General features: G+C 42.9%; 1 protein-coding gene across 1 annotated transcript; it reads right to left on the bottom strand.

The window, feature by feature from the left end:
• Positions 1-4,642, bottom strand: her13 (hairy-related 13). Its single transcript, XM_034097775.1, has 4 exons — positions 4,418-4,642; positions 3,081-3,167; positions 2,915-2,996; positions 1-1,845 (listed from the first exon to the last, which is right to left on the bottom strand). Exons 1-4 carry the CDS (start codon positions 4,505-4,507, stop codon positions 1,397-1,399), a joined length of 708 nt encoding a protein of 235 aa, XP_033953666.1. The 5' UTR covers positions 4,508-4,642; the 3' UTR covers positions 1-1,396.
• Between the last annotated feature and the right edge of the window lie 6,681 nt (positions 4,643-11,323).

Raw genomic sequence — 11,323 nt, 5'->3', positions numbered from 1 at the left:
TTTCTACACATCGTTACAACATAAAGTGGTCATTCTGAAGGAGGCTACTGGTCCGATAAACTACAGGCCTTTATGAAATACAATAGAAATATTTATATTAATCAGAGTCATTGCCAAATTTCTCGGTTTCTACAAGAGCTTTTCTCCACATACAAATCCTATATACACAGAGTTACAAAAAGAAAGAAAGAAAGTGTGATCTGTTCCTCGTCTGTCCTTTGCCGGCTTATAAGTGAATGTTTCATCCTTTTTCAGGTGTGAGGAAAAGTCACAACATACTGAAAAGGAAAGAGAGGGGGTGTACGTCCGGGAAAGACCCCTGTATTGAGATAAAGGGAACCCCTTCGTTTAACACTCAATACATCCCAAGATATCCAAAGCACTTAAGAAGTGTTTTCTCTATTTCTACCTCACTGAGTGATTTCCTACATCTCCCAGAATGCAGTGGGGTGTAGTGTTCAATAGGGTGGTGCGATAATGACATATTTTTTTAAGCAAACCCGGAAGTTAGCACCCTAAGGGCTCCCTCGTCAAAAAGCCAATAGGATTTTGGTATATTGCAGAAAATATAATCTGTGGAAATAATGATACTTACACGTTTTGTTCAGCAGGATTTTCTCCACATACCACTTTGTCATTTTTGAAGTGTAAATGCAATCGGCAGAAGAAAAAAGGTTAGCCTAATGCTAGGAATTAATCACGGTCACATGGCCGCGCATCACCACCACTAAGCTACAGGCGGCTAATGTTCGCCGTGATGACGTTGAATAGTCTCCTTTAGTCACTTGTTAGCAACCGCCATTTTTAAGACACACAAAAGCGGACATTCAGCAGTATTTTATGTCGTAGAACAAAACGTGAAAATCTCTTCCGCTTGTTTTAACCACAGACCTCGTTTCAGTCTAGTTACCAAAAACCAATCAAAACACCATTGACTTTAAAATGAGAGAACCGGAAGTGGTAAAATGCTGACTCATCCCCGGGTCTTCTTACTCATTCCTGCACCACTCTATTGTGGGGAAAGATGGTTCCTCCACACGACGACAAATTGATCTCCAGCGGATCCAGAAGTCAGAAATCCATGAGTGTGGCCGGGGCTAATTGAGCCAAGAAATGCAAGATGCACCACCCAAAGAAATGTTTATTTTGAAGTGTTTTTATGTGGTCGGGCTGAATATTCCGGTCTCCCGAGGCAATCAAAAAACCATTGACTTTAAAATGAGAGAATGGGAAGTGGTAAATGCTGACTCTTTCCAGGTGTTAGGACTCATTCCTGCACCTCACAAAGATGGGTTTCAATGCATGTTTCAGCACCAAAGGAAATGTTTATTTTGAAGTGTTTCTGTGTGGTAGGGTTGAATATTCCGGTATCAGCTGCTCCAACATATCCAAACCCCTACCAGGGTCTCCACATGGACCTCGGGTAGGTCACGGGGGTCTCGGGGCCCTCGCTGGAGCTCTGGTTCTGCTCGCTGTCGGTGTCGTCCAGGTCGGAGCACAGGTCCTCGCTGGAGGTGGTGGACGGGGCGGGGGAGAGGGCGGAGGACGAGGAAATACTCTGTCCTCCGGGTGAGGCCAGCGAGGACGAACAGAGACTCTCATCTCCTCCGTGCCAAGAGCTGCTGCTGTTACTCCCAGAAGAAGCGTCCGTGATCAGATCCATCAGGACGTCCTGCAGGTGGTCCTCGTTCAGCGGCATGCACTCCAGCAGGTGGTTCAGGAGCTCCGCCGCCACCGTGGGGTCGATGCCGGGACACGTGGACACGAAGGTGTGGACCTCGTGCATGCACTGGATGTAGCCGGCAGCAAACCTCTCGCTGGCTTCCTGGGAGAGGGTGTCTGATTCTGTGGAGGAGGGGGGGAGAGGGGGTGAGTAGCTGTGGCTTACTTTTGTTTATTTGAGAAACAGTCAAGTCAAAGTTTCAGTTTGTGTGTACAGACAGAGATCGAAATACCGTTTCCCACAATCCCACAATCCCGAACACAAAAATACAAATATATATATAGAAATATGTATTATATATATACCTATATATATACACAATCAACAGACACACTTATACATATGCACACATAAATAAAAGCACGACAATCAATATATACAGAACTGTAAATGTGCGAGTTGTAGTAAGGCCATTAAAACAAAACATAAAACACGACATACAAAAACAGAACGGGAGAAATGATTGAGCGTGTTAGGTGTTGTCTTGTAAAGTAGGACATTTCAGATAGACAGTAAACAACCCTAAAAAATATGACATTCTATCAGAGTAGAATCGACCTATCGTTAAAATACCACAAACTATCCTGTATTCCCTCTAAATAAGTTGTAGCTGTCATGTGACACCATTATTTGTATAAGTAAAAGTCTACATGATGCAACCAGATTACTAAGAGCAATTTATTCCTGCTTTATTTAAATAACCTTAACTTTACGCATTTACCTGGATGCTGCCATTGCAACCACTTAAATGTATCTTGTGACCCCTGATGGGGCCCCAGGTTAGTAACCCCGGCTCTCGGCTCCAGGTTTTATTTTAATAATATCAAGCCCTATAAGCAAAGGTATCCAGAAATTACACGACGAAGACATTTGAATTAGTTCTGCTTCTACTACGACCCCTAAAATGCATCATGCGACCTCTTAATGGGAACTTGAGCCCAAGCTTAGTAACAGCAACCCTCGGTTCCAGGTTCTATTAAGATTTTACCCCTAGAAAAGCAAACGTATCCAGGAATTCAGTATTTCTGCTTCTCCTACACCCCCATGAAACTAATCTTGTGACCTCTTAATGGGGCCACAACCCCCATGTTTGGAACCACTGCTCTAGATGTTAAGGTCTGAAGAAATAAGAGGATGCCTTTCAGAGTAAAACAGTGTCAGCTTGTAAGGCTTTAACAGCGCTGTGCAGACCTTGGCTTCGGTTCTTCAGCACCTCCTCCACCTTCTTCACCGTCATCTCCAGCACCTCTGCGTTCTCCGTCTTGGAATGAAGCTGCGCGGGAAACACAAACGTTAGAAAGTCCATCAGAAAACCCTCCCCTGAACCTCGGCGCCAGGTGACCTCAGGTGAACTCACGTCCGAGTCCTCCAGCAGTGTGCGCAGCTCCTGCAGACTCTCGTTGATGCGAGCTCTCCTCTTCTTCTCCACCAGAGGCTTCCTGGTCTGAAAACACAGAAAACACAATCGGATGTCCATTAATCGTCAGAAAGTGGCGACATGTGGCTCAGTGGATAGTGCACTGGACTTCGAATCAGGTCGAGTTCGAGTCCCACTGCAAATTTCTCCTGTGGGGATTGTCCACAGTCCTGAATGTATGTAAGTCGCTTTGGATAAAAGCGTCTAACAAGTGACGTGTAATGTAATGTAATGGTAAAATGTACAGTAGTGCAGCAGAGAGGAACGTGCAGATATACGGCAGCAATAAAACAAGTAGACCAGCATCTCAAAGAAAGAGGTAAGATACAATAAATCAAACAATACATAGCAGCATTAGGAAAGTGAGCATATTAAAGTAAGTGAAAGTAGTCGTGATTAACTTAAAAAAAAAGTAATATTGGATTGAATAAGCTTTGAATATTTGGACTTAATCTATTTTAGGAATCAATAAATGTTATTGAGGTTAAACTATAACGTAAATGCACTACAGACGGTCACCTGTTTAACTCGAGCGTAAAGCCACATATGTCCAAACACTGGACATATGTGGCTTTAATCAATTGTAAGCAAAATGAAAGGTGTATAATGCACAGAGCATTGGTATTTCTCATGTTCAGTATTGTGTGGTGTCGACACACTGTGGATTAAATTAACTGAGAATCAATACACGTCATTTCCATTCAACTCATTGATTTACGGAGTTCATCAAGTGCATAAAGCAAAATGTGTCCATATGGTTGATTTTGAAGAGAAGGAGCAGACGCAGCCAGCATTCATACATGACAAAAACAGTGAACATTGTTATTTCTCAACAGTGTTGTTAAGTAAGAGCCATCAAAGACATACACTCACAGATTTGTATACGATATGTTGGATTGAATTAGCTGTTAGAATTATTACTCGTCTACCCTGCAGTATACAAAGTCATTCAAACTAGCTGCACCTTTGAGAACACTTTAATTATTAATCATTATAAAACATATATTATTCTGGAATGGAACAATCTGCACCACTCTTTCACTTTTGTTCATTTAAGTATATTTCGATGATAATACTTTACTTGTACTGTAACAGAGTATTCCTACACTCTGGTACTTCTACTTTCACTACTACTGAGTGAGTACTTCTTCCACCTCCTTGGCGCTAACCTCTGCAGTAAAAGCATTGCAGCTTCACCGGCGGTGTAACAAGTGCTTGAATCCCAAGTGTCTCCAAATAGCGCCTGATCATTCCTTCATTACTCCGGGGTTAGGTACCTTTCTGTCGGCTTTCTGGATCCCATAGTAGGACTCCTCGTCTTCATCCATATCCAGTTCGGAGCTGCTGGGTCGAGCCGAGGGGGCCATGTTGGTCTGATCTGAGGCTCCTTGTTCCAGAGGAGCAGCTGGCAAACGGAACCGGTTAAAAAAAAAAAATCGACAACAAGCTCTCAGGCAGAAGCGAAGAGCCCTGTGTTTATTGTGCAATCCTAGTGAGACGTGCTGCCGGCGCTGGGTGTCTGTTGTTAGTATTTATAGGGGCTTATTAACATGTGAATGGGGGCTGAGCTGCACAACAGAGCGCGCGCGGCCGCAGCCAATCAGCGCGCGCTCCCTTTGTCTCCGGCCAGCCCCCGGCTCGCGCCCCCAGGGGCTCCCGGGCTTTAATCTCACAGGCTGTTGTGTCAAGGCAACGACCACTGCGTTTTTTTCTCTCTTCACATCATATCAACTGTGTGTTTCAAGTTTCAAGGCTTTTATTGTCATGTGTAGGACATAGCTACAGTGTGGTTGTGACAATGAACTTAGGTCACAGGCTCCTCCAACAGTGCAACACAATAAAACAGATAACATATTATACAGGTAAATAAAAATATTAAAACAGAATAGAAAGCGCAGAATAGTCTATACAGTGATTGGAATATTGATGAGTTGCAAACAGATGAATGTGATGTGCTTCCAAAGGCATGATCGTGCAGGATAAAACCATGGCATCAAGGTTTTAATAACAGTGTAATGTTGCCATGGGGTTATTCTTGTATTAAAAATAGCGGTATGTTTGGTATCATGTATGATTTTAGTATTCATATCAAGTGCAATAATACAGCTAGTGGGAGAAACGTCCTTTATTTGTGTTTACAATTTGATTGGCTCCTTTTAACACTTTTTTTAAATGTTGCTAGTTCTTATTTATTTATTTAGTTTGTGTAAATTATTGTGACATGTGATTTTTTATTTTGTGAGTACTGCATGCTTTTATTTGTATTAACGTGTTCTTGCCTCTTTTAGTTACTATATGTAGTCAAAGTCTACTATTGTTACGTTTGCCTTTTATCTGCACTGTACCTTTGCTGTTGTAATGCTGTAAAAATAACAAATAAGAATAAAGGATTTCTGATTCATTATCCAAACAATGGCTTGGTATTTATTCTTATTTCACAGTTTTCTGACCACGTTGACTTCCTGAACTTTTGAAAGAACATCCATAACATGCATCTCTATCTGCAATTTATATATCAATATTCCAATTACTATTCTGCACACTTTCTATTCTATTTTATTTACTTGCACTATTATCTGTGTTATTGTGTTGCACTGTTGGAGGAGTCTGTGACCTAAGATGTAATTGTCAAAACTACACTGTTTGACAATAAAAGCCTTGAATCTAACAGTAAATATCTCCCCCGGTGTTCCCCCTGCCCGACCGCTTCCTCTTCCTGCGGTCCTCCGTGTCTGAGCCTCAGCAGATTTACCCGCAGCTCTCGGATGTAACGCGATGCCTTCAGTTGGCAGCTGCTCGTCGTGGCCCCTCGGATCCAAACTGAATCAGCCGGGGGAATTAAGGGCCCTTCTCCAAAGAAAGCGACAGGTGTTGCCCTGCGTCTCGTTTGTTCTCCGTTTGTTTGGTGACTTCTGATTTGTGTGCAACTGCATTCTCACGTTCAGCTCTGCTGCTCCAGAGCGAGGTCTGACAGCATATGGCTACACCCTATCTGTATCTTCTGGATGTATAAGCATGCACAATATGAAGTGGTCATATCCAAAACAACATTAGGACTGCTGAGAATTAAATGATGCTTCTTGTGGTGTCCGTTTTGGACTTTTTGCTTTTGGATGTGCTGGTTTTGTCCTTTACGCACAATGGCTATGTGTTTATGTCTAATAAGAGCACCCTGCCCTCGTTATAATTAGTGTGCTGTACACTGTATTATCATGCAAATGACCCTCACAATAGAGCAGTTATGTCTGCTTGGAAAAGAAGACCACAGGCATCCGTCCAGGACAGGTAAATGCAACGTGGTAGACTAAAGTGTCCTTTTACGCACATCATTTGCGCAAACACAAACACCACAAAACTCCAACGTCCTGAATGCAGGATGAGTTTTCAGACTTTTGAAGTGGAGGCTTTTGGCACGTCGCCACTCCCAGATCGCTGCTCCAGATCATTAATGGTGTGGACTGTGGAGAGCAGCTGTCTGGCTCGCTTTTGTTGGAGAGCTGCGCTGAGGGACAGCCCCCCCCCTGTCCCTGTCCCTCTTCAGACCCGCCGCCTGGCTCCATGTGGGCGGCCAATCATAACGACAATAATAGCAGGAGAATGGACCATATGTACGTTTTCACTTCCCGAAACCCCATGATGAATTACTTCTTTATTAAAACAGAAATGTACCAGAACGCTTGCTTTCACCACGGATGACATCTTGACGGTTTTGTGCAGATGGAAATGGCTACGAGGGAGAAGTGCTCCCGAACTCTGGTTTAAACCTCACTGATGTGTCCACCCCCCTTATTTTTGTATTATAGTCTACCAGCGACCACTGACTATAACACAGTGTCAGTGTCTCCTACATAAAAAAACACACATGCCCAATCCAGTCCCTGTCAACATGACTCAAGGTCGACCTTGAAATGGAGGTCTTGTCCTTTCAGGAACAAAACAAATACCATTAACTGTAATAATTGTGTTAATTACTTCTGTGCAAATTCACCTATTTACAAGACGTGATATTAAAGGTTCTCTTCCCCCAAATCATAAAAAGTGCGTCTGATGTATGTGGTAATGCTGTTTGAGTTTGAACAAGAGATGATGCTTCCTGTCACCATAAAAATACAGTAAAGGCATTTAATTTATAGTGAGATGAGATCTGAAGAACTTCACAGCAACAATGTCTTGATTAGATAGGAAAATCCATCACTTCCCGTCGAACCGTTTTCAATTGGAACTACTAAAGAAATAGTCCCTCTGGAAATAGTGAAATAAGATCAGGTGCAACAAATACCATAATTGATTGTTCTAGTGTTTCAATGCACAGCCAGGTTCAGTCATCGTTCATTGGATTTCTACATTTCTGGTCAGACACACCTGGGGCGGGGGCGGTGAAGTCCTCAGGGACTTGGCTTGGGAACCAGAAGCTCAACAGTTCAAGTCCCAGAAAGACCAAGTGCTACCGAGGTGTCCCTGGGCAAGGCACTGTTCCCTGGGCGGCGTACACATAGCAGTCCACTGCTCCTTAAGGCCCGGACACACCAAGCTGATTTTGGCCGTGGATGGGCGACACAACAGTCGGGGTCCGTCTGTGTCAGTTCTTTGGTGTCAGCTTGGTGTGTCGGGGTCTTTACACCAGGATGTGTCGAATGCAGAATGTACATTTCCCCTCTGTGGGACTGATAAGGGTATCTATTAAATAAATCATTAAATGATATTCTCCATTGTATTGACACCACTAGAGGTCAGTCAGGAAAATATATTGCTAAATAATGTGTGCACTGGCCCTTTAATTGAAGCTACACTTTTACAATGAAGACTGAAAAACATGTTTAAATCCTGACCAGTTTTAAGGAGGGAACCAGTCGAACCAAATGAAGTTTGTAATCAGTTAATGTTACTGAGGGGAAAAAAATGGAGTTAGCTAATTAAAAATGTTGTTGATTACAAAAGGGTTTACATACAAATATATATAGTTGTTTTTCGTAAGAAGCTTATATGTAAACATATATTGTGGTTCTTTCTGATTCAAGGTAAACATGTTGTGCTCCCTCTCTCTGTTTCTTATCTATATCTACACTGATCAAAAATATAAACGCAACACTTTTGTTTTTGCTCCCATTTTCATGAGATGAACTCAAAGATCTAAAACATTTTTCTATATACACAAATAACCATTTCTCTCAAATATTGTTCACAAATCTGAAAAAATGTGTGAGAGTGAGCACTTCTCCTTTGCCGAGATAATCCATCCCACCTCACAGGTGTGGCATATCAAGATGCTGATTAGACAGCATGATTATTGCACAGGTGTGCCTTAGGCTGGCCACAATAAAAGGCCACTCTGAAACGTGCAGTTTTGCTTTATTGGGGGGGGGTCTGGGGGTCCTAAAACCAGTCAGTATCTGGTGTGAGGGTTAGGGTTAGGGGTAGGGGTAGGGGTAGGGGTAGGGTTAGGAGTAGGGTAATGTTGTGAATCGAGTGGCCCATGGTGGTGGTGGGGTTATGGTATGGGCAGGCGTATGTTATGGACGACGAACACAGGCCACTCGATTCATTACCCTAACCCTACCCCTACCCCTAACCCTACCCCTTACACCAGATACTGACTGGTTTTCGGACCCCCCCAGACCCCCCCAATAAAGCAAAACTTGCACGTTTCAGAGTGGCCTTTTATTGTGGCCAGCCTAAGGCACACCTGTGCAATAATCATGCTGTCTAATCAGCATCTTGATATGCCACACCTGTGAGGTGGATGGATTATCTCGGCAAAGGAGAAGTGCTCACTATCACAGATCTTTCAGATTTGGTGAACAGAATATTTGAGAGAAATGGTTATTTTGTGTATATAGAAAATGTTTTAGATCTTTGAGTTCATCTCATGAAAAATGGGAGCAAAAACAAAAGTGTTGCGTTTATAGTTTTGTTCAGTGTAATAGAACTGCTCGAGTCTTGATAGATTGAGTGGGAAGTTCATGAGATCTTTCTAGAGGGTTATCAAGAATAAACTTTTATCCATGACCTTTCCCCTCTCTGTCTGTGTCTGTGTCTTCTCTTGTTCCGATGAACCCAGCCAAACCTTTCTTCTTGTCTGTATCGATATCTACGCCGGGATCCGGGAGTCCGAGGCTGATCCTCTGCTGCAGTCCTGTGTCCTGGATCCTTTATCCTGAGTTCTGGATTAAGTCGTGGACTTCGGGTCGTGGCTGAACCCGTCTCTGCGGTCCTGCCTTGGGTCTCGTCTTGCTGCTTCCCTGATGGCTTCCACAGGATTGTAGCTGACATCCTCGTGGATTCATCTTCTCATTACAGACACATGCATTTCCTATCATTCGGTCTATATGCTGTAAAATGTATTATCTCTTGGATTTACACACGGCATCTATTGCACGTCTGTCCGTCCTGGGAGAGGGATCCCTCCTCTGCTGCTCTCCCTGAGGTTTTCTCCCATGTTCCCTTTAAACTGTGGGGTTTCTCTGGAAGTGTTTCCTTGTACGATGTGAGGGTCTGAGGACAGAGGGGTCTGAGGACAGAGGGTGTGAGGACAGAGGGTCTAAGGACAGAGGGTGTCGTTTTTCTCATACTGATATTCTGATCAATCTGTGTTGTTGTATTTGCTGTAAAGTGTCTCGACTGTAGGCTATTTTATTTTATGTACAGCACTTTAGCTCCACCAAAAATCGTTTATAAATGTGCGACATAAATAAAACTGATTTGATTTGATGAACTTACGATACAAGTTTGACAGTATTCAGTGTTAAGGGCTTTGTTCTTATTTGTTGAGTATTATTTTAGTTCATCCATTTAGACTTCCACTACCACACAATAAACTCTGGCATATATTCACATGTATTAGTGTTGAAGCTCACGATAGCTACCAGACAGACATTCAATAACAACATATTCTTCATTGGAAGACGGGTAATAAGAACATTAAAATGACTGAAGCTTCAGTTTCAGGATCCTGTTTTCATGCTTTCTGATTGGCTGTCATGATCGACTGAATCATTTGCACAGAACAGAGCCATTGTTGATGTCTGAAGAAACACCTGAGCGTTTCCTGTACTTTACCAAGTCAATGTTGTGGACGCATTTTATTATAGAAATTGCTCAACGTAAAGGTTTAAAATAAGAGTTTCCTGCTGGCTCACAGACACACTGTTCATTTATTTTCATTAGGCCACACACACACACACACACACACACACACACACACACACACACACACACACACACACACACACAACACACACACACACACACACAACACACACACACACACACACACACACACACACACACACACACACACACACACACACACACATACCATGTATACATACTTCAGGGGACATTACATTGACTTACATGCATTTCCTGGAGACTTATCCTAACCTTAACCATAACCAACACATGCCTAACCCTAACCAAGTCCTTACCCTAAAATTAATGATCCCCCTCATGGGGAACCTCCAATTTGTCCCCATAAGGGCGGCGAGTCCCACACGTGACTATGTAAACAGAAGTAGGTCCCCACAAGTATAGTAATGCTAGTCCACACACACACACACACACACACCATACACACACCACACACACACATCATACACACACACACACACACACACACACACACACACACCACACACACACACACACACACACACACACACACACACACACACACACACACACACACACACACACACGTCCTGTTTGAAGACCAAAACACAGATAACATCTCAGATTAGTTTCCCACCCGTCAGTCTGACATGTGTTGCCGGACAGGTTGAGCGTATTGACTGAAAACACCCGTCTGTCTGTTGTACAGTGAGACTGAACCGCCCAGTGTTTGCAGCTGGAAGTATATCAAACTAATACCCCCAATAAGGAGGCACCTTGAGCCTTTGGATGTCATTGTGAGAGACCCCTAAACAGTCATTAGATGATATCGATTCAAAATGTAGGTCCAAAGATATTATGCAGTTGTTTGACTGTGTATGTGTGTATTGATCCATATGATACTATAATAAATATCCCTGAACCGTTTGGATGTGATTCCCTGACCTTCTGTACTGCATGGCTCATAAAGCAGATTTCTAAATGAACACGAGACATGATTTTTCACAAAGATGAATAAAAGCTTTATTATTATTGTCGTTCGGGTTAATCCTACAGCAAAGGAGGAATACATAAAC

The sequence above is a fragment of the Pseudochaenichthys georgianus genome, chromosome 13, assembly GCF_902827115.2.
Source record: "Pseudochaenichthys georgianus chromosome 13, fPseGeo1.2, whole genome shotgun sequence".
NCBI lineage: Eukaryota > Metazoa > Chordata > Actinopteri > Perciformes > Channichthyidae > Pseudochaenichthys > Pseudochaenichthys georgianus.
This window is presented reverse-complemented; position numbering and strand designations above follow the sequence as displayed.